The 21,444-nt window shown below is 56.3% G+C and overlaps 3 protein-coding genes across 6 annotated transcripts in view; 2 read left to right on the top strand and 1 right to left on the bottom strand.

The window, feature by feature from the left end:
- Positions 1 to 190: 190 nt before the first annotated feature.
- Positions 191 to 10,157, top strand: B4galt2 (beta-1,4-galactosyltransferase 2). 2 transcript variants are annotated; one of them, XM_055618477.1, is made up of 7 exons: positions 191 to 428; positions 1,887 to 2,242; positions 2,427 to 2,662; positions 5,879 to 6,069; positions 6,291 to 6,413; positions 6,524 to 6,628; positions 9,282 to 10,157. In XM_055618477.1, exons 2-7 carry the CDS (start codon positions 1,939 to 1,941, stop codon positions 9,436 to 9,438), a joined length of 1,116 nt encoding a protein of 371 aa, XP_055474452.1. In that variant the 5' UTR covers positions 191 to 428; positions 1,887 to 1,938; the 3' UTR covers positions 9,439 to 10,157. The 2 variants fall into 2 exon arrangements, with proteins under 2 accessions (XP_055474452.1, XP_055474450.1); XM_055618475.1 differs by having other exon boundaries at positions 191 to 534.
- A 562-nt stretch (positions 10,158 to 10,719) lies between these two features.
- On the top strand, positions 10,720 to 13,794 carry Ccdc24 (coiled-coil domain containing 24). Its single transcript, XM_055618440.1, has 8 exons — positions 10,720 to 10,875; positions 11,105 to 11,280; positions 11,409 to 11,525; positions 12,166 to 12,291; positions 12,807 to 12,861; positions 13,203 to 13,272; positions 13,378 to 13,456; positions 13,534 to 13,794. Exons 1-8 carry the CDS (start codon positions 10,750 to 10,752, stop codon positions 13,730 to 13,732), a joined length of 948 nt encoding a protein of 315 aa, XP_055474415.1. The 5' UTR covers positions 10,720 to 10,749; the 3' UTR covers positions 13,733 to 13,794.
- A 245-nt stretch (positions 13,795 to 14,039) lies between these two features.
- Slc6a9 (solute carrier family 6 member 9) overlaps positions 14,040 to 21,444 on the bottom strand; it is a 35,323-nt gene continuing 27,918 nt past the window's right edge. For all 3 annotated transcript variants that reach the window (XM_055618438.1, XM_055618439.1, XM_055618437.1), the window contains 9 exons: positions 19,944 to 20,076; positions 19,682 to 19,816; positions 19,485 to 19,588; positions 18,906 to 19,143; positions 18,679 to 18,813; positions 18,475 to 18,574; positions 18,269 to 18,369; positions 15,410 to 15,580; positions 14,040 to 15,307 (listed from right to left, as the gene is read on the bottom strand). In XM_055618438.1, coding sequence (XP_055474413.1) covers positions 15,113 to 15,307; positions 15,410 to 15,580; positions 18,269 to 18,369; positions 18,475 to 18,574; positions 18,679 to 18,813; positions 18,906 to 19,143; positions 19,485 to 19,588; positions 19,682 to 19,816; positions 19,944 to 20,076 — 1,312 coding nt within the window. In that variant the 3' untranslated portion in view covers positions 14,040 to 15,112. The remainder of the gene's footprint in view (positions 15,308 to 15,409; positions 15,581 to 18,268; positions 18,370 to 18,474; positions 18,575 to 18,678; positions 18,814 to 18,905; positions 19,144 to 19,484; positions 19,589 to 19,681; positions 19,817 to 19,943; positions 20,077 to 21,444) is intronic.

Below are 21,444 nucleotides of genomic sequence, written 5' to 3'. Positions count from 1 at the left end.
TCCGGCATCTCCTGCGGATGCAAACGCATCTCCCGGCTGGCTGGGCCGCGCAGGGCCAACGGCAGGGGCGGGCGGCGGAGCGGCGCGCGGCGCGTGCGGGCGCGCTGGAGGCGGGGGCCGCGAGGGCGCGCGCACGGGGGCGCGCCGGCCTGGCCTGCCCCTCCGAGGAGCCGTAGCGCGGGAGGGAGGCGGCAGTGCAGTGGTCCGTCGGTCCGCCGGTCCCTGGGTCTGCCCGGCCCCACCCTGCCTCCCGGGGCGGCTCGGCTCCATGGCCCGCGGCGGCGGCGGCGGGAGGTGGCCCGGGGGCCGTGGGGACCGCTGACCGGGCGGTGGGGCCGGGCCATGGGGGACGGAGCGGTCCGCAGCTGCGGGAGCCGGGATCCCTACCCGAGCTGGAGCGGCGCCCCCTGCTGAGCCCCGAGCGCTGGGTGAGAGGAGGGCGCGCGCGGCCCCCAACCCAGGGCCCCGACATTCCAGACCCGGCCCCGTTGAGGGGCCGCCCGCGCGCCGCCCCAGATCCTAGCCCAGGACCCGGTGAGCGAGGCGCCGGCGCTGCCCCCGGCCTGGCTGCACCCCACCCTACCCCCATCCCGCTAGCCTCCTGGGCTCCTACGTCCGCCCCCAGCCGGCTTCCCTCATTGTCCTCGCTCGCCCCGGCCTTGTGTCTCACAGAGGCGCTGGGCCCCGGCCCCACGTCTTCATACCCCGCTGCATGCACCCCTCCCCAGGGCTCCACACCTACCTGTCCTCTGCTGCCTCCCCCGTCCCAGGGTGCCACGTGTTCAACCTCCCAGCCCCGCCCAGACGCACCCCTCAGCCTGGTGGTTCGCCTGACCTAGAGCCTCTGCCCTGGAGGGAGGAGTGGGAATGCGAGCACGTGGGTCTGGGTGTATGGCTAGGCTTGTATAAGTCTGGGAGCCGCGGTTTGTTGATGTATGTGGCTGGTATGTTACTGTCACCCCAAGTGTGCCCGGCTCTATATGTAGGTCTCTGCGTGTCCCTTGAGTGCGGGTGCCTACGGTTGGACCTAAGGCTGTCTATATGGTTCTGTGTTGGCCGGAGATACTCTGCTCTCAGGAGCATGGCCAGACGTGTTTGTTGACCCTCCGGAACTACAATGGAGACCTGGCCCGAGCAAGGACCCTTCCCCTCTCCACCTCTGCCATCCTAGGAAGTTTACTCCGTCAGGACCTAAGCATACTCCATTTCAGGAATCAGAGCTAGCCTCGCTTATCAGGCTCCAGAACTAGCAGGAGCTCTTGAGTGAGGGTTAGCTATTGCTTGCCCCGTACTGTATTTTTACCCCCTGTTCCAGTGGGAAGGATCCTTTTAAACATCCTCTCCATTTTGGGAGGGCCCTCTGAATGCTGACGGTCCCTTTTCAGCCCGGTCCCAGTTGGCCAGGCCTGCTTGCTGTTGAGACCTGAATGCCCAAACCAGCCGTGGGACTAAGCGACTTCCCATCACGGCCCTTGGAAGGACTAAAGTCATAGTAGAAAGGATTCCCACTTGATAGCACTCCGAAGGTGAAGGTGATCCATTCCCTCAGCCATGTGTGCTGGGTTGAGGTAGCGGCTCTGTGGAGCACAGCTGGAGCCTGTAGTTAAAAGTGGTTGGGTGTTTCGGGGCAATCCTGTGTAATCAGGCTCACCTGTCCGTGCTGCCGTACAGTGAGGGTTTGTGTGTGCGCGTAGGTGGCTTAGGGTTGGGGTATGTCTAGGACAGCAGAGACTGGCTTGCCAGTGACTGCCAGTGACTTGGCAGGTAGAATACAGATAGGTTCCTGAGAGTCAAGGTGAAGACAGGGGCCTGTGGATGGGCAGCCGAGTAGGCAGCATTATCTGTCCTGCCCTGACCTCGGGATCTGTTTCTCCACCCCTGTTCAGGCTGGCAGCCGGATGCTTGGGCCCACTGGGCCAGCCACTGGCCGCCTGCGGGATGAGCAGACTGCTGGGGGGGACGCTGGAGCGGGTCTGCAAGGCTGTGCTCCTCCTCTGCGTGCTGCACTTCCTTGTGGCTGTCATCCTCTACTTCGACGTCTACGCCCAGCACCTGGCCTTTTTCAGCCGCTTCAGCGCCCGAAGCCCGGCCCATGCCCTGTACCCTGCAGCCAGCAGCAGTACCAACTGCTCTCGGCCCAACGCCACTGCCGCTAGCTCCGGGCTTCCCGACGTGCCCAGCGCCAGGCCTGGCACCACGGCTCCAGTCCATCCACCCTGTCCCGACATGCCGCCTGGTCTTGGTGAGCCTGCAGAGTAGGGTCTGCCTGTTGCAGGGGTGGGGACAGGCTCCCTCCCACCAGTGTGCCTAGGGAGTTGGAGTGTCGAACCATGGGGGCGCCCAGGCTCTCTGTTGCCCACTCCCAGGTGGCTAGTGTCCCTGGATTCTGGCAAAGGCCCTGACTCTTGACACTGTCCTGCCTGCAGTGGGCCGAGTGGTCATCGAGTTCACCTCACCCATGCCTCTGGAGCGGGTGCAGAGGGAGAACCCAGGCGTGCTGCTGGGCGGCCGCTATACTCCACCCGACTGCACCCCGGCCCAAACGGTGGCAGTCATCATCCCCTTCAGACACCGGGAGCACCACCTGCGATATTGGCTCCACTATCTGCACCCCATGTTGAGGCGGCAGCGGCTGCGCTACGGTGTCTATGTCATCAACCAGGTGCGTGGTCTGCGGTCCTTGGCTGAGCACTAGCCAGCGTCGAGGAGCTCACGTGCACCCACGATGTGCCGGTTGGTGCACATGTGGGGCTGGAGAATCCTGTGGGTCCTCCTCACCTGTTGCTGGTTGTCTGTCGGTGAACACAGGAAGGGTCTGTGTATGGAAGGAATACGAACATATAAATGTTGGCATGTACTTCTGTGGCATGTACATAGCTTGTTTTGACATCTCCTGGGGATATGCGTGTCAAACAGAGAGAAAAGATAGGTCAAACAAGAATGGTAGAGGCCTAGTGTGCACCGACTGGGAGGCAGGGTCAAGGGCCTTGAGGAGAGGGAGAATTAGACTCTGAAAGCCTGAAACCCTAAGTTTCTTAAGCATCTAAGCTGTGGCTAGAACCAGCATTGGGCTCCAGGACCCTCTCTGCCCCTGGAGTACTCGGTAGGAAGGTATATGGTTGGGATTGGAGTGCGGGCAGAGAGAACCCAGAGAAACGTGGTCCAGGCCTGCACCTGAGAGAGATGAACAGGCAGCAGCAGGAGGCGGCGAGCCTTCTGGGAAGAGGAGCCTAGAAGACCAGAGCTTAGCAAGAGAACTGATCTCTGTTTAGGAACTGTTCTGTTGGCTGAGGGGTGGTGGAGTTCAACAGCCAGGCCTGGCAGCAAGGGTTAGCCAGAGGGATTAGGGGAGGCCGCATCAAGAAAAGCCTGAGAGGTATGTCTGACAGTTGGGAGTCTAGTGTGAGCTGGGGGGGGGGGGGCATTGTTTGCAGTGGGGGTGCTGTATTACGTGTGAAGCAGTGTGACCAACTAGGAAGAGATTACAGTGGCAGAAGAGAGCTGCTGAGTGTGCTCACGGTGCAGCGGTCTACAGAGTAAAAGGGAGGTGTCGCTGTAAAAGAATTTGGAGAAAAGAGATGTGGAAACAAAGCAGGGGTTTTTAGTCTTGGCTGGTAGCAGTGTTCATGGGATGGGGACCACAGGCGCTGGGCCGTATCCAGTGGAGAGCAACTTGGGATGCTGTCTTGCCTGGAATGATGAAAGCTTGAAGAATTAGAAGGACATTCTGCAGGCCGACTGTAAGGCTGGACCTAGGGGGGACATCTGTGAGGGAGAGGGGCCTCCGGTAACACCAGCATGTACACAATTCTTTATTACACATTTCTTGTTTGTTTTTTGGTTGGTTGGTTGGTTGGTTTGTTTGTTTGTTTGTTTCGAGGTAGGGTTTCCCTGTATAACTGCCCTGGCTGTCCTGGAACTCTCTCTCTGTAGACTAGGCTGTCCTTGAACTCACAGAGCGATCTGCCTGCCTCTGCCCCTGGAGTGATGGGAGCAAAGGTGTGCGCTACCACACCCAGTTCACACAATTTTTATTGTGTAAATTTGTGAGTATGCACACTCAGGCCGTGGCACTCATGTGTAGGTCAGAGGACAACTTTGTGGGTTACTTCTCCCCTTCCCCAATTTACATGGGTTTTGAGTTTGAAAATTCCTTGGATCCAGCTGTCAGGCTTATCCAGCAAATGCTTTACCCCAACTGAGCTACCTCACTAACCCATAATTTAGAGTTTTTTTTTAAACATAGTTGTTTAGTTTTATTTATCTATTTATTTAGTGTGTGCGTGCGTGTGTGCGTGTGTGTGCCATAGAACACTTTTGGAGATCAGAGGACAACCTTGTGGAGTCCTGGGGATCAAACCCAGGTCATTAGGCTTGTGTGGGAATTACTGTACCTGCTGAGCCATCTAACCAGCATTGGAATTTCTTAAAACCCGCAACATCTGACATGCCTCTAGGGCATGGAATATTGAGAGTGGGGCTGCTAAAGAGGCCCAGAGATGGTCCCAGAGTGTGTCAGGAGACCCAGCTGTGTCGGGAAGGAAGCGTGGCAGCTGGGTGAGCGCTGTGGGGGAGTGAGAGGGCTGTGGACCAAGATTGTCCAGTGGATTTAGCAACAAGGTGGGCCTAGCGAGAGCCATTTCAGGGGCATGCTGGGGGCGGAAGCAGATTGCAGTGGGTTGAAGAAGGAATCCGATTTGACAGAATAACTAATTGGAGACAACTCTTAGGAAAAAAAAATTCTCTGTTGAGAAGGGAAGGCAAAGGGTAGGGTGATGGCTGGAGGGAAGTCTGAGGGTTTTTTCCCCCCTCTCCAGAGAGAAAGCGGAGCATGTTTATGGGCCATGTGGGAAAGACTGAGGGCTCCTGGCTGGTGAGAGTGACGAGAAAAAAGATGATAAGCCAAGAGAAAATGGCCAGTCCCTCTAAGGGCTGGGGAGGAAGGCAATGAGCAGGTGTAGGGTCAGGTCAGTGTCCCAGAGGGAGCTGCCTCCAGCTCTCGGTGGGTGGGGGCCGCTGTCTCCTGTCTCTGGGAAGCACCCATTCACAGATCCCAGCTGCAGAGCGTCTGTCTTTAGCCTGGGTTGTGGAAGAGGTCGAGGGGCCAGTTCTCATCAGCTCCTCCATCTCTGTCCAGAGTTGCCTGGGCCTGCATGGCCAGGAGCCCTGCAGCTCTCTTTCTTTGGGTCCCAGCTCACAGAGGAGTGGCTGTCGATAGCCCGTTGCTTGTCTTTTTTTATTGGGAAGACAAGATCATCCAGCACAGTCCTGCACCGGCTCAGAGGCTGCCCAGGGAGTTGGAAGTGGATCGAAATGGGCCAGAGGAGCTGCTTCAGCACTGGTCATTTAGGGCATTCATTGTTTGTCTCACGTCATGACTGTAGGCTCAGTAGGGAGGTAGATCCCGGCTCCTCATCTCTCCACCAGCACACCCGAGGTGCTCTGGCACAAAGAAGAAAGTCACAGGGTGTGTTTGAATGAATGAATGAATGAATGAGCACTCTAAATAGTGGTTTAGTAGACAGTGATATAAACTAAGCCCAGAAGAGAAGGGAGAATTGTACTGGGGCCTGGAGGTCTGTTCAGACGTCAGCCTTTCCCAGGGATGGGATGTCTAGATAACCAACCCCAGTGCCTGGTAACAAGAAGGTCCAGCATGTTCTGTGACAACGGCAACTGGGAGACTAGAACCAAACTGTAAAAGGTCTTTGAATGGGGGATCTAAGGTGAGAAGCTGGACTTAATCCTGAGAATCTGAGAGGTTGTGGGGGTGGGGGACAGTTGTGTGGGCCCCTGGGATCATGATGGAAACTGAAGTGGCAGGTACCTGCTGCTCTCGGACCCAGAGCTGATGTGTGTCCGCCCACTCACCCACCAGCATGGTGAGGAGACCTTCAACCGGGCCAAGCTGCTCAATGTGGGCTTCCTAGAGGCGCTGAAAGAGGATGCTGCCTATGACTGCTTCATCTTCAGTGATGTGGACCTGGTCCCTATGGATGACCGCAATCTGTACCGTTGTGGTGACCAGCCCCGCCACTTTGCCATTGCCATGGACAAGTTTGGCTTCCGGTGAGACTCTTCTTAGTAAGGCTCAGACCTCCATACCCCCACTTTACCCAGGCGCTTAGTCCCAGCTTCAATGTCCTCCTAGCCTCCAGCCCCCGGTTCAGATCCCTCTTTGTAATGTGGGTCCTCCCTGGGTCCTCGTTCCTCGTTGTCCCCACACACCATCTGTGATCCTGCATCTTGAATCCCCTTGTGACCCTGACACCTGCTCTTCCATGTCATAGGCTGCCCTATGCTAGCTACTTTGGAGGTGTGTCAGGCCTGAGTAAAGCCCAGTTTCTGAGGATCAATGGCTTCCCCAATGAGTACTGGGGCTGGGGCGGTGAGGATGATGACATCTTCAACAGGTAAGCAGAGACGGGCAGAGAGCAGGCTGGCTCAGGGAGTGAGGAGGGGCTGGCTGGGTGGGGCTCCTTACCTCTCCCTGTGCCTGTTGAGTCTGCCTCTCCCGTCCTAGGATCTCCCTGACTGGGATGAAGATCTCCCGCCCAGATGGCCGGATAGGCCGCTACCGCATGATCAAGCACGACCGGGACAAGCATAACGAGCCCAACCCTCAGAGGTGACCGCAGCACCCCTGACCCCAGGTGCCCCTGATCCCTTGCTCCCTAGAGGTAACTTCCCAGGATCCCGAATGCCTTCGATCTCTGACCCTGTAGAGGAAGCCTCTGAGCCTCTTTGGCCCCCAAGAAGTGCCTTCCAGAGGCAACTGTTGCCTAGAAATGCCCCAAATGCTCCTGACCTCCAGCCTCTAAAGGTGACTCCTGGCACCCCTGGCCTGGCTCCTAGAGGTGACTAGATTTTAAATCGTAGCTTCAGTTGTCATCGCATAGACTGCGTTTCCATCAGTGTCCTCAGAGACCTCACTTAGGTCCTTTGAATGACCCCTGCTTATACTGGTCCTGTCAGAGCAGATCGTGGGTGCCAGCCATAGATGATAACATGATAGCGGGTGCCAGCCATAGATCGAGGAGCCCAACAAAGGTGTGCCAAACAGAGGAAATGTGGGAAGGGAGGGTTGCGACAGTGCCAACCCCTCTGAGGTCAGAGCTGACGACAACTCCTTTTAGGGTCCGGATGTCCACTTTAGATGTTTGTGGCTGGCTGGGTAAGGGCTGGCAGGCACATGGACACACAAGCAGACTCTTTGAGTTTCCGCCTGCGTCTCTGAGTGCCAAGCCTTTGGGAGCCAGGGCCAGTGCCTGCCCTGCCCTCCCTCAAGAGGCTTACACCAGGCAAGGAAAAGTTATGGCACACATCATGAACACCAGGTGCTTTCCTGGCAGAGAAAGGAATGGGGCAGTGGGAACGTGGAGTGAGGCTGGGAAAGTTACTCCTTCGCTGAAATGGCCCATTCCCCTGGGCATATATTCACCAGTGCTGTATGCCAGGTTGGTGGAGAAGGCCAGAGTGGATGAAGGAACTTGTCTTTGTAAGAGCTGAGCATGAGCATGCACAGCGTATACTGAAACCTTAGAGCAACACGGTTCTTAGACATCTGCAGGCTGGGAGCAACGGGAGGGCCATCCCAGTGCTGGGGAGCTGGGGACCAGGGGAGTTTTAACGTTTTCCCAGAGGGCCCTGAGAGTCCTGGGGAGAGACACCATTGAATTTATTTGGAAGTCTTACTTTCTGAGCTCAAGGAAGATGAAGGGGAAAGGCTTAGCCGCTGGGTGGACTTTGGGAAAACCTTAATGGAGCCTGAATTCGTAAAACTGGAGGTGCTATGTCGAGGGAAGGACCCTTGGGACTTCTGTGTCCCCAGACTTTTCTGCTCTAATCTCCGACTATAGGAATAGAGAGATGAATTGTGGACTGACTTGGGGATAGAATTTGGCAGAAGCATGAGATCCCTAGGAGTCCGGAGAGCCAATGAAAAAGCGAGTGGTTTAGATGAAAACATGGTCAGCAGGGAAGGAATGACAGGCAGATAAATGCCAGGACCCTTGGTCTCATTGTAGGATTAGCTGGTCATCAATGAATGCCTGCTCGGGTGTGGATATGGCTAGACAGCATGAAATTTTAGGGCTAAGGAAGTCTGGATGGTGGCTCTAATACCTTTGGCCTCCAAGTTAAGAGTTATTCAGGGGTTGGAGAGTGGTGGCGCACACCTTTGACCCCAGCACTTAGGAGGCAGAGGCAGGTGGGTCTCTATGAGTTTGAGCCTGGTCTACAGAGTGAGTTCCAAGATAGCCAACGCTACACAGAGAAAGCCTGTCTTGGAAAAAAAAGCAAATGAGAGAGAGAGAGAGAGAGAGAGAGAGAGAGAGAGAGAGTTATTTAGGATTCTTCCCCCCACCCTACATGTTCAGCTCATCAGCAAAGCATGTCAGCACCACCCACAAAGCATTTGAGCCCATCGTCGGCTTTGCCCCTTCTCCACCTTTACCTTAATCTGTGACCTTGCGATCTTGCTCTGATGGCTGCAAGGGTTTTCCTGGCTCCCTCCACGTACTCTTGCTCACGGGATGTGAGCTGCTTATCATGACCTGCACAGTCCTCCCAGCCGTGCCCTGGCCAACATGCCAGTCTGTTTCCCTTCGTCCTGTGTGCTGTGACTTCGGCATGAAGCGCTCATCCCCCACCCCACCCCCCCGCCTTCAGCTTAGCCTCACATTCTTCTCCCAAGGTCACCTGTACCTGTAGGCACGCTCATGTTTTCCTTTGCCCAGTATCTGGCTCCCTTAGCGACGCAAACTTGCTGTGGGAGGGAGGGCGTGCATGTCCTGTTCATGGCTGCTTCCCTGTTGCTCAGGGTACAATCTGGTATACAAGAACGGATGTGGAAGGAGTGAGTAACGGGAGAGAAACAGATAATGGCAGGGGTTAGGAGAGTGAAGAGGACACTTCTCACATGGGGTGCATTGAAGCTTGTGGAATACCAGCAAGATAGTTCCGTGAGTAAAGGTGCCCACTGGGCTAGCCTGCAGTCCTGAGTTCAACCTCCAGAACCCACGTAAAGGTGGAAGGAAAGGACCAACACGGCATTATTGGCCTTCGACCTCTATACACATGCGTCCGTGATAATAAAATATATGTAGTGAAGGTCTGAATGGAGAGACCTGTGGGTGTTGCAGTTGTACTCTCTGACCAAAGGGGCTGAGGTCTCCGTTTTGAGAACAAATATAAGAGCAGGGGTCTTCCATCCTTGACGGTAGAGATTCGGGATTGAGCAGAGACTGTTAGCCTTGATCTGCGCTCCTCTCCCTTTCTAGGTTTAGTAAGATTCAAAACACAAAGATGAGCATGAAGTGGGACGGCATTGGATCAGTGCGGTACCGGGTCCTGGAAGTGTCCCGGCAGCCGCTCTTCACCAACATCACAGTGGACATTGGGAAACCCATGTCATGGCTCAACCTCAGTCAAGGCTGACACTAATGGACCAAGGCCCTCCGTGCCCTTCCGGTGTGGAAGGTTGCCCACCAGAGGACTGACCTACAGCCTGGCTGACAGCTGCTTTGGGATCATCCCTAAGACTGAGACTGTGAGCTGTTTTCTGAGTCTTAATAGACAGCCAGCTGCACCTAGAAGTTTCAGAACCCACTTCGAGGGGCTTCTTGGCAAGCCTCTCCTGTGGCCCTCTCTGGGGTCAACCCTTCTTCCTGCCCTACTTTCCCCAGCCCAAACCTCCTCACTGTTAGGGTTGGGCCAGCCCCTGCACTGCCTCTCGGAGTGGCCTGGGCTAGGTCACTCCACCTATTTGTGCCTCAGTTCCCCCCCACACCCCCACCCTCGAGTCCTCCAGGGCCTGGAAAGGTGGGAGGTTTGACTAGGGGGCAGTGTCTCTTCCAGAGGGAGCTCTCAGCTCTGGAGATCCCTCGTGCTTCCAGGGGAGGGGAAACCTTTTTCATTCAACATTGTAGGGGCAAGCTTTGGTGAGCCACCTGCTGAGGAGCGCCCCCAGGAGGGGACCAGAAGGGGTGCTGTGTTGTTTCCTGGGATCATGGGGTTGCCCTTTGCATGGGGGAACAGGTGGGGCCTGGATCAGTCGATGGTCCTGGCCTCCCTCCCTTAAGAGGCAGAGGCCCCAGGGCCTGCTCTGTTTATATGTTGCACAGAAACTTGTGTGGGTGCTTTAGTAAAAAACGTTAATGGAGTAGCGCCTTGTCTGTTTGGGAATGGGTACCGGTTCCCCGAACTAGTTTGCCGGGGTCATCTAGTGACTTCCAAACCCCTATACCTCCGCTGTTCTAAGGCGCCAAAGTTTATCTTGATGCCGCTTTGAGGCTAGTAGGGGTAAGGAAATAGCGAACCAAATGGGACCAGATTTCTCAGTTCTACTTCCTCCGAGGTAGAAAGGTGTCCCAGGGTAAGCCCAAGGTGCTAGAGAACTAACTAGCGAGTGGCGAATGGCGCAGACACTGGGCAGGGCAGGGCCTCTTTGGAGGGCTGAGCCGTTTCCCAGGTGACCGCCTCTTGGGAGGGGAGGGGCTAAGGCCGGATTCCCAGAGGTGGCCAGGATCCAGTACCCCGTAGTGTCTGCCGGTAGTAGGCCAAGAGACCGCACAATTCCAGTGAAGGGAACATAAACAGAAAAAGGCGGGGCCTCCATGTCATCAGGAGGGACTTGGTGGGCGTGGTTCTGGTCCAGAGCAACCATCCGTCTCCCAGGAAATCTAGTACTCTGACCTGTGGTCGGTCCGTCCTGTAGGTCTGAACAGGGGACCGCGACCCACGCAGGCCATGTCCGGGGACTCCCCAGCACTGTGGGAGCTAGTGGAGGAGCATGTTCCACTCCCAGAGCGGCCTGAAGTGAAGAGGATTCTAGGGGAGGCAGCAGTGGACCTGAGCCTGGAGTTGCGAGAGGAGGTGGGAGTCCGGTGGGTGGGGGGTGGGTCACGTTCCAGGCCTGCCCTCCAACTCACGTGATTTCCGGCCTCCACCGGGTCCCAGGCCCTATTTGGTGACCCCTACGTTGGTCTCACTGTCTGCCCGTGCCCTCCCTTGTTTGGCTCCTCCCATCCCTGACAACCCCCACCGATACACACACACCCATTCCCTCTGCCCCAGTGGCAAGGTGCCCCAGCTCTCCTTGCAGGTGGCGATGTTAAAGGCTCTGCTCCAAGAGATCCAGTCTTCTCAAGTTTCGGGATCCCACCCCATCTCTGCCTCTCCCTCCCTTCTGGCACCTCCCCCTCTCCTGAGGGACCTCATGCGCCAAGAACTCCGACAGTTGCTCCAAGGCCTCCGCCTTAAGGCTATCTGTGAGGGCAGGTGGGAGTCTCAGGCATGGCCTCCTTGCCCGGACATCAGATGGGCTGCCCCAGATAAAGAGACAGGGTGGCTTTTCCTGGGGTTTCCTGAATGGAGGTCATCAGGTCCCTTCATGCACATGTTTTCAGGGACCAGACCCAGGTGTGGGCCAAGTATAGTCCCAGGGTCCTTCACTTTGCCTTAGAGGAGCCCAGGTGTGACTCATCACAACCGGAACTATTCCCGATGAAAGCTGATAAGCCCAGGTAAAGGGGGAGGAGGTTCTGCCCAATTGGTGGATCCAACCCGGTTCTGTGGAAGAGTTCTCATCCTGGGGCTGGACACTTCTACAGCCACTTGTGATAGGGATGGAGACAGGAGGGCTGAAGTCCCGAGGGACGCCTGCCCAGCTAGGAGGCAGGCAAAGCTTGCTGGGAGAATGACTGCTTCTGTCTGGGTCCTAGAGTATGAGCAGCAGTCTTCCAAGCAGATGAAAGGGAGAGGAGTTTTTGCACGCAGAGGACAGGGGGCGATAGAGCAGTTCTCCTCAGGCCTAGCAAACAAGATTGAGGGCTGGGCCGGAGGTACCTGGCGAGCTGAGAGGAGGTGACAAACGATGTTTTCAGCTGGCAACAGAATGAGATGAATGAAGGTGCTCATGTTCATGAGAAGACTGTAGCAATTTCTTAGTCACCACCCCCCCAGTCCTATCAGCTGAGCACTGTACCCAATTTTCAGGTGAAAAAAAAATGACAGCTCAAAAGGATAAACAGTTTTCCCGAGGTCACAGGGTGAAGGTGGCAGAAGCCACATGCAAGCCCGGCCTCTTGGAACTATTGTTTGTACTCTGTAATGTTCCTTTGCGTGGAAAACAAATGCTCTACAAGTGGTATTTGTTCCCTGAAGGACTATGACGAGCAACACAGAGAGGGTGACGTTAACCTCACCTGTCGGCAGCCGTCACAGGGACCTGAGTGTCATCAAGGACCAACTGAATGTGTCTAACATTGACCAGGTTATCAGACACCTGAGGTGAGGCCTAGGAGCACCTGAGTGTGTGTAGATTGGGGGCAAGAAGACAGGAGTGGATCTTTAGGGGCTAGGGCTGAGAGGGGATCGTGTGTGTGTGTGTGTGTGTGTGTGTGTGTGTGTATGTGTGTGAAGTGGGCAGAGTTTAGTGGGGCTGCTACTATACCAGCAAGCAGCCAATTACAGGGAGCAGGAGGGGCCAGGGCCCTAGAATTTCAGCCAGGCACAAGGGGAGCCAAAGGAGGTTGCGATGTGGGGGCTAACAGAAGCAGGAGGAGCCACAGGCCCAGTCCTGGGGTACAGAAGAGGATAGTGCTCGTGGGGGTGCAAACACTGAGGTGCCTGGAAACAGCGGGGGGGGGAGGGCTGGAAGGCTGTGCCCAGGCAGCACCTGAAGGACGTGGCCCGAGAATGGAGGGGCTAGAGTAGCTCTTGGGGCTCCGAGGTTGGGGCCGCGTGGTGAGCTCAGCTGGGCAGGTCCTGCCTCACTGGTTCTGGCTGTTCACGCTCCTGTCTAGGAGCCTCCTGGAGGAGGAGTGTCGCATGCTGCAGAGAGAGGCCTCTGACCTGCAGGTGAGTGCAGTCCTGGGCCATCCCCAAGGTCTCTGCTTAGCAGGGGTCGTGCTTGCGCGTCTGGGTAGGTATGTGCGTGCCAAGGCTGTGAGTCCTAGACCTGTTTCTCATGTATCAGAGGCCGTGGTCAGCAGGTTAGACAAACCCACTTGACAGTCCCACATCTCTTGCACCCTCTCTCCTTACGTCTGAGCGTATACCCAGCTGCCATCTTGCTAGGCTTAGCTTTCCGCAGGCTATGCCCTCATGATGGTTAGTCTGAGACTCAGTGGCCTTATTCCTGCCCTACACTAGGGCTGTTGGTCCTTTAGGCAGGGCCACTGAAACGGCTCTCTCCACAGCACTGTCTGGAAAAGGAACAGATGCAAGCTTACCAGTCCTCCAAGGCCGCCCTAATGCCCACCCTGGCAGGTAAGGACCCCAGGGAAGCCCCCAGAGTACCCATCCCCCTACCTTTACCTCATACTGTACATACTCTAGAAGAGCCAGGTACTCTCTCACCGTGCCCTTCCTCAGAGATAAAAGAACAGAAGGCGGCCATGGAACGGGAGCTACAGGTCTCTCTGGGACCTTCCTGTACCTCCTCCAAGCACAGGTACACCAAATCACAGGGCAGACAGGGTAGGGTGAAGGGACAGATCATGGTCACCTCACAGCTACCATCTTGTGTAGGCAGAAGCCCTTGAGGTCATCCGTTCTGGGCCTCAGATCCTTTCCTTGTCTCCATGGCTACATGCCTACACCTCCTTCGGAGCGCTGCCCCCACCCTCAAGGTCAGACAACCACCCATCGACGAAGACTTCGGTACTTCTGCTGGGAAGAGCCAACTTCCGCATCAGTGTCTGGGACAGCATCCCAGGCCCCAACCTGAAGGGCTGGTCCCCAAACAGGCTACTGCTTCTGCTTCAACTCGCCTATCTGTTGTTGCCTCCAGCTTCCATAGCTCCTACCAGTTTCCGCTTCATTCTTGGATGAGCTCACACAGCCCCACCCAAGCTGAAAGTTTGGTTTGGTCCCAGCCCCGCCCCTTAACAGGTCGATCTAGGACTCGGTGGCAGGATACCTGTTCTAACCATCACAGCCTTTGGCCCCTCTCCTCCACTCAGGCCTCCCCCCAGAGGCCCCATCCCAGCCTGACTTCTTGGCCCCTAGGGGCCCAGACAAAGCATAGCAGCAGCTCAGAGACAGGAATAGAAATTTCATTAAAATCTACGGACTTTAAAACCCTAGTGATGCGCACCAGGCGGTGTCGGGCGGCATACCGTTATTGCTACAGAGGATTAGAGGTGCCTTGGCCAGGGCTGTCACTGCAGAGGGCACAGAGGACGGACACATGGACACTGCAGGGCTCGGGGGAGACTGGGGGCCATTTGGCACATTGAGTTGCGGGGGATAGCACGTCTGGGAAGACTGGGCCTTCAGCCTGGTGGAGGGCGGACAAGGGAATGTCGTGCACGGTCCCCTTCCCCAGGACTCTGGGCTCAAACTTCCTACTGAGAAGTCCCCTTTCTTTCCCTCCATGAACAAGTGCTTTGGGCAGGCTGCTGAGTCCCAGCCTCTGCTGGCTGGGCCTGACAACCGAGGTTGGAAACAAAGGGCAGAGACCCCGAAGCAGCCAAGTGAGGTGCAGGCAGGCCTGGAAGACAGACAGACTGGACTTGAGGCTGGGGGCGGGGGTGGGGGGAGAACCACAGATTATACGATTTTTACAAAAATAATTACACAAACAGGGCTGGGTGGTCGTCTGACGGCCAACACTGTATGGCCCCTCACCTCATCCCTGGGAGGAAGATACAGATTTGCTGGGGCGGAGGCTAGGGTCTGGTCTGGGGTCAGGAACACTGGTCATGAGGCTTGAGGGGAACAGGTGGGGTATGGCCACAGAACCTCTCATCCCCTGGTGAAATGGCTCAGGGCAGAGCGTGAGGGTATCAGAGGCCACGTGAAGCCTGGCAAGCCTCCGGGAACCCAGCCTGAGACCTCCTCCAAAGTGCTTTGGACACTGCCGCCCCACCCCCACAGCAATCCTCCCATCGCTTTCCCACCCCCAGCTGCTATCTTGGCATCCAAAGGACGTGTAAACATTGGGGACGTGAGCACAAACGTCTGCACGAGCAGTGGTGGCCAAGGTGACAGCAGCCATCCTGGCCAGGGCATGGTGGAGCAGGTGGTCCCACCTGCCCACTGCCTCCCCAGTCTTTGTGGTGGGAGCAAGGGTTGGGCGGGGCCTCTCCCCTTGCAACAACTGTGCTCATATCCTCGAGTCCTGGAGGCGACTGGAGCCGTTACTGCCCACAATGGGGATCTGGGCCTTGTCCGGGTGCAGCGGCTGGACCTCAAATCCATCTTCAGGAGACGGGGCCGTGGTGGGGGCATAGCGCCCAGTCCGGTGCTCCAGGAGGGCAGGGCCCCAGTCTCTGCTTGGCTTTGTGGCATTTTTCAAACGCTGAGGGCAGGGGACACAGTGAAAAGAGTGCGTCAGAAGAGAACCCTTAAGCTCCAAGGGTTTCCGCTTCGCCTGGCTGCCCAGCCAGTCTCCACTCCTCACCTGAAGAAGTGTGTCTCCGTCTGTGCGGCAGAGCTGGAACAGCGCATACAGCGGGATGCAGATGACAGACGACAAAGCCATGAGGAAGCCGATGGCCACGGCCCAGCCTGGGTACTGGTAGTGGTTGTAGGTGATTGGCCGGTATTGGATCACCGTGAAGATGAGAATGAACTACAGATGGTAGAGGTGAGATGTGATGCTGGCCAGAGCCCCTCCTGGACCCCAGGCCTAGCCCTCCCAGCAGCAACCCTTCCTCTCCAGACTCCTAAGCTAGCAAAAGGTGTTGAGGTCAGGGCAGAGGCAGCTGTCAATCCCTGTGTGACAGAAGTCAGAGGAACCCACCGCCTAGGTTGGGGCTGGCCATGGAGGCACCATAAGAGGGAGAAGGTATGTTTTTTGCCAAAGCCCTGAACTGGCAGAGAACAAGCAAGCGGCTGCCACTGCCTCGCTCGGCCCTGTACTGCCTTCTAAGATAAGGACAGATTCCTAACCTTAGGCCTGGGCTCTTCCGGATCACCTGTTATCTTGCTAGCCCCATAGCCCCAGCTTCAGCTTTCCACCTCAGGTTTTCCAGCACTTCTTCCGGCCTCCGTTCATTCTGCAGACCCACCCTCAGCATTCCTGTCGAGCCCTGAGCCAGGGCCACCTCTTTCAGGAAAACTTTTGGGATTTTTCTGCCTTCTAAAAGGCCTGTCCATGGCATCTCCCACCTGCTTTCCTCAGAGCCGCTGTTTCCTATAGTCCTGAGAGTGCCTAGGATTATTACTGCATTAACTCTGGGTCTAAAACACCTTGCCCAATCTCAGTTATCTGTTCTAGCTGATTTTTGCCAGAGATGCTCAGATTGGGAAGGGGGTTGAGGACAGGCCAGGTAAGGTCCTGCTTTCCACTGTGGCTGTGGACACAAGTGGCATTCAGCCTGGAGAGTGTCCTCCGGCTGGAAATGCTGAGTTCAGGTAGCAGACACACGCCTCTTTCCGAAGGGGTGTGTGAGGCAAGCAAAGGACCTAAAAGAAACAGATTTGGCCAGGTGGCTCACAAGCCACACCCAGGGGGCACTGTGAAAGGATTTAACCTGCCTCTCAGCCTTTAAGTGAATCCTGGAGCTAAAGTCCCTCTGACCTCCGTCATCCTGAACCTACGGCATCCTTCTTGGGGCACAATACATGGAGTGTAGGCCTCCCGACCTAGCAGAGCCTGTGGGTATTTGTGTGTTTGGTTATTTTCCTCTCTCTCTCTCTATCTCTTTCTCTAGACAGGGTCTCACTTGTGGCACCCTGGCTATCCCAGAACTCTATATGTAGACCAGGCTGGCTTCCAATTCAAATACTGGCCTGCCTCTGCCTCTCCAGTGCTGGGATTAAATTCAAGCGCCACCACGGCGGTTTTAGCAAAGCTTGATGTATATGAGGATGAATTCCTTCAGTGGATTTACAGAAGGGTGGGCTTTGTCAGAAGAGCTTTCACAGGCACACAGGGCCCCAAGGAGAACATAAACATGTCTGTACAGTGGGCCGCCCACTTTAAGGTGCCTCCAGCCTGGCCTTCTAGACACTGCCTGCTTTACTCAATCTCTACTCCTGGACGACCCACAGGCCCCAGGCCAAGGCCCATTGGTGGGTGACCCCCAGATAACAGAGTGCAGCCTCCCAGCCCTCGGGAGAGAACGTCCTGGACCTGGGCCAATGCCACAACCCCAGAGGGCATGGTGCCGGGCAGGGGTTCCAGGCCTCTCTGGCCTCAGTCTTGAAAGACTTCCGCTCCTCCTGTTTCAATGCTGGGCCTGTGGCCAGAACTGTTGCCCGTGCCAGGCTCAGGAACATCCCATACCCCATGCGGTGGAGGCCTCAGTCCTCCAGGGACCTTTTTTCAGAAACATGAGCCAGTGTGGAAGTCTGGTACAGAGCCCTCCGGGATTCCAAGGAACTGAGCATGGCACAGGTAACTCTGGACACTGCCTTGTCACTCTGTGAGGCCTCTGAGACTCTTCTGTATGGAGTGACTGAGTGGACGTGCTGACCCTCTTCTCACATAGTGGGTACTATGCCACCAACCCTTCCCCCTTCTCACTTCAAACAAGCCTCAGAATGAGCCAGGTTTTAGCCCACAGGCCATCCGTTCCCCCTCTAGCAGGGTTTCCTGTGGCACACTGGCCTGCATCAGGGTCCCTGCCCCTTATTAAGTGTAGAGTGGTGGGTCTACTCAATGTCCCTGTGCCTTAGAGCGAGAACAGTGATAACCCAGAGAGGTGTTGCATGAGTGAACAGGGTGAGGAAAGAAAGGCCTGGCTCCTTGTCGTTCAAGTACAGTGCTCTGATGCCCTTCCCTGCTGCTCTGCGTTTGCAGAAATGGGGATGCTCCCTTCGAAGCCATCCAACCTCCCAGCATTTGGAGCCTTAGGAAATGCACCCACCACAGAGCTGACCTAACGAACGTCTAGCCCTGCGCTGACAGGTCCTGGGGCTGCAGAGGAATGCTACCATGCTCACGTGTCTGCCATGTACCTTCCAGGCTTGGGGGTAGCCTCCATGAGGGTCTAGGGTAACGGTAGACAGAAGCCACACTGATACTCCAGAGGCCCTTTGGAGGCAGCTGGGCAGTGGTGCCAGGGAGTGATGCCGTGGCCCTGACATCTCTGAGCTTGGGTTATTGACTTCAGTCAAAAAAAAAAAAAAAAAAAAAAAAAAAAAAACGGCTCAATATCCACTTCCTAACCCAAGGCCAGGATCTGACACCTCTGAGAGTGCACACATCTGACTACCCAGGCCTCTTAGATGCCCAACGCCAGAGCTGTAAGCACAGAGCTACTTGGGAGGGCCAAGAAGCAGCAGAAGCGGGAAGGGCCCGGGAGGAACTTACAAAGATGATGGCTGGGGAGACGAAGCGCCAGCAGATCTGGAAGAAGAGCGGTGGTGGGAACCCCAGCATCATCTGGATGTCCTGGAAGTAGTTTCGGTGCCCTGGAGAGATTTCGGGGCGGGGGGGGGGGAGTCAGTGACCTAAGAGGACAGAGTGGGCCCGTCACAGACGGGGACGCCTGAGGCCATGGAAGGGTGAGCACTCACCATAGATGTACATGATGGACACGCACATGATGCAGGAGATGACTACCAGTGAGAAGCTGGCGGCGTAGTTGTCCATCAGCAGCAGCCAGTAGATGCCTGCCTGTGGACCAGGGTGCAGATGAGCCAGGGCAGCACAGAGCAGGCTCCCCACCCACTCCCAAATGCCGTGGCAAGTGCAGCGGCCCCCCCCATCTCCATTCTTACCTGGCTGGTGAGGGGAATGCCCAGCAAGAAGCCAGCCACAGCCACACCCAAGGTCACATAGGTCTTTTTCTGCAGGATCCACTCATTCCCCACCTCATCCACAATGGCAGTGACGAGGGTCTCTAGGAGGCAGAACTGAAGGCACAGCTATCAGAACAGGCCTGCGCTCTGCCCCCGGTTCCTCCTGCCCAAGCTGCCAGCCAGCCACACGCACATTCATGTCGTACCTGAGTACCCAGCCCCAGCAAGATGAGCATGAAGAAAAAGAGCAGGGACCAGAGTGGGGAGATGGGGAGCAGCGTGAGGGCCTCAGGGTAAGCTACGAAAGCTAGCCCAGGACCGTGGTCTGCCACTCGGGACACATCCACACCCAGATGATTGGCCATGAAGCCTAGGATGGAGAAGATGACGAAGCCAGCATAGACGCTGGTAGCACAGTTGGTGATGCTGATGATGACGCTGTCCCTGAGGGAGAAGAGAACAGGAGAGTTTAGGAGACCCAGCTTGCTTCACCTTTCCTCAGTTTGGGCCAACAGAAGACATGGAGGTAGAGTATTCTAGAAACAAAGGTGCCTCCAACTCCCTCTTCTATCTGCTCTGGGTCTTTTAAAGTGAGTCCAGGGTTCCTGACCCTCGTCCATCCCACCTCTGTCTGGCCAGTGTTTTGCTCTCTACTTTCATGACCCACTTGAGATACAAGAGTCTCAGGGCGTCAGGGCCATGAGTACAGGAGGTCGCCAGGAGGCAGTAGGAGGCAGTGGAGTCCAGTGGTCAGGCTAGCCTCCAGGCTGGCAGGGGGCGCTCACCGGTAGCAGTTGTTGTGGAACTTGTTGTAGGACGCCATGGTGATGAGGCCACCCCACGCGCAGCCCAGGGAATAGAAGATCTGAGAGGCGGCATCCCCCCACACCTGCAGGGAGGACGGTCAGTGAGCCACTGCCGTCGGCCCCGGGGTCACCTGCCCTCTCCCTAGTCCCTTTGGGGTCAACCCTCCACATCCCACCTTGGCCTCGAGGATCTTGTCCCACTGTGGGGTCAGGTAGTACATGATACCCGTGAAGGCTCCTTCCAGGGTCACTCCGCGAACAAACAGAATGGTCAGCACCACATAGGGGAACGTGGCCGTGAAGTACACCACCTGGGGCGAGACAGGCTCCGTGGATTCCCCTAGAGCCCCTTTCAACCCCCGTGCTACCCCCCTGATCCCAGCAACCCCAAGAGGAGAGGCAGGGTGGGAACGAAGCCTGCCCGGGGAAGGTACTTGCTTTTCCTGAAGACTTGACTCCTCGGATGAGGCAGAGGAAGACGACCACCCAGGAGACACCGAGGCAGCCTAGGAGGGGAAGCCGCACCTCCCCGAAGTTTCCAATGTCATCCGACAGCTTCAGCACATACAGCCTGGGGACGGGGAGGGGACTGTCACTGAGAGCCAGCTTCTGCCACCCAGCAGCCAGTTCTCATGATCTACGCGCCGAGTTGCAAGATCCCAGAAGCCTGCTTGTGGAAGAACGGGAGCTGCTTTGGGAACCCCTACCCTGTGTCCTGCAGTCTGTTCTTGGACCCTCGAGGGCTCTGAGAGATCAAGTTTGAGCTGGTCGTCTTTCCTGCGGCAGGATGACTCCCAGTCTCGGCTTGGGCCCGCCCCAGGCAGACCCTTTCCATTCTACACTAGGAATGCCCACTCATCCTATCAAAGGCACCTCCTCCGGGCAGCCTTTAGAGAGAGGTATACCATAAAGGTCCGCTCCAGCTCTAGTGAGCCGAGTGGGCAGCAGAGCGAGGATGGCACCCTAACTCATCCCCACGTGGGTGTGGCTCCACCTGGAGCCCTAGGCCTGGCAGGCTGTGCTTTTTCGGTCAGTCACATACTTAGCATACCAGGCTCCTGGGCTGGTGCTAGACAAGAGGCTTCTTCCTGCCCTTGAGCAGAGGATAGAGGAAAGCAGGTAGGACCACTGTGGGAGGGAAGGACACCACAGAGTGGACGAGACACAGGAGGGGGTGTCGTAGCTGGAGGAAGAACCAGGATGAAAGACTTCCCTGAAGGGATGAGGTTAGAATTAGGGTGTGAGGATGTGGGTGAAAGGTGGGAAGAGTGAGCCTACAACAGGGCAGGGGACCAGGAGCTGGCATGACCAGCCTGGGCATGCTGGTTCGCTTGAGCAGGAAGAGGAGATGGGACAAGATAGAAAGGCAGTGAGCCTAGTTCTAAGAAGTTGTGAAATCAAGGCTAAAGAATTTTTCAATTCCTCCTGAGGGCCAAGGGGAGGCCTTTGAAGCCGAGGCCTTTTGTCAGTTCGTTTGCTTTAGGATAGTCATGACCGTCTATGGCTCCAAGCCTTGCAGTGGTTCTCATAACCCTTACCTGGCTATAGGCCCTGCAGGATCCAGTGTCCCCAGCTCTGCCATTTCTCTGATCCCCCTTCCTCCTCCCTCCCACTTTGCTCACAGATTTGGCTGCACTGGACTTGGTTTTTCTCAAACATGTTAGTATGCCCCCTTTGTACTTGCTACTATTTCTGAAGTAGCTTCTTTTCCCGCCAGAGAACTCTATGCACATCAAGCCTTGGATCACCTTGACATCTTTCACCCACGTGAATAAGGTGCTGTGTTTTACACTAAATCCCTGTATAGGATAGAGCTAGACTTCTGTGATCTCCAACTTCCTCCAGTCTTTATTCAGATGACAATTTCTCAAAGGGGGCTTCTTGACTCCCTAGCCCAGCATGCCCTCACCCTGGCCCAGCATGCCCTCACCCTGGCCCA

Source organism: Psammomys obesus, unplaced genomic scaffold, assembly GCF_907164565.1.
Source record: "Psammomys obesus unplaced genomic scaffold, mPsaObe1.curated_primary_1811, whole genome shotgun sequence".
NCBI lineage: Eukaryota > Metazoa > Chordata > Mammalia > Rodentia > Muridae > Psammomys > Psammomys obesus.
This window is presented reverse-complemented; position numbering and strand designations above follow the sequence as displayed.

Coding starts and splice junctions, on each gene's coding strand:
- B4galt2 (XM_055618477.1), top strand. CDS start 1,939: ATGAGCAGACTGCTGGGGGGGACGCTGGAGCGGGTCTGCAAGGCTGTG. Junction 2,663..5,878: donor GTGTCTATGTCATCAACCAG/GTGCGTGGTCTG, acceptor CTCACCCACCAG/CATGGTGAGGAGACCTTCAA. Junction 6,070..6,290: donor ATGGACAAGTTTGGCTTCCG/GTGAGACTCTTC, acceptor TCCATGTCATAG/GCTGCCCTATGCTAGCTACT.
- Ccdc24 (XM_055618440.1), top strand. CDS start 10,750: ATGTCCGGGGACTCCCCAGCACTGTGGGAGCTAGTGGAGGAGCATGTT. Junction 10,876..11,104: donor GCCTGGAGTTGCGAGAGGAG/GTGGGAGTCCGG, acceptor CTCTCCTTGCAG/GTGGCGATGTTAAAGGCTCT. Junction 12,292..12,806: donor CAGGTTATCAGACACCTGAG/GTGAGGCCTAGG, acceptor GCTCCTGTCTAG/GAGCCTCCTGGAGGAGGAGT.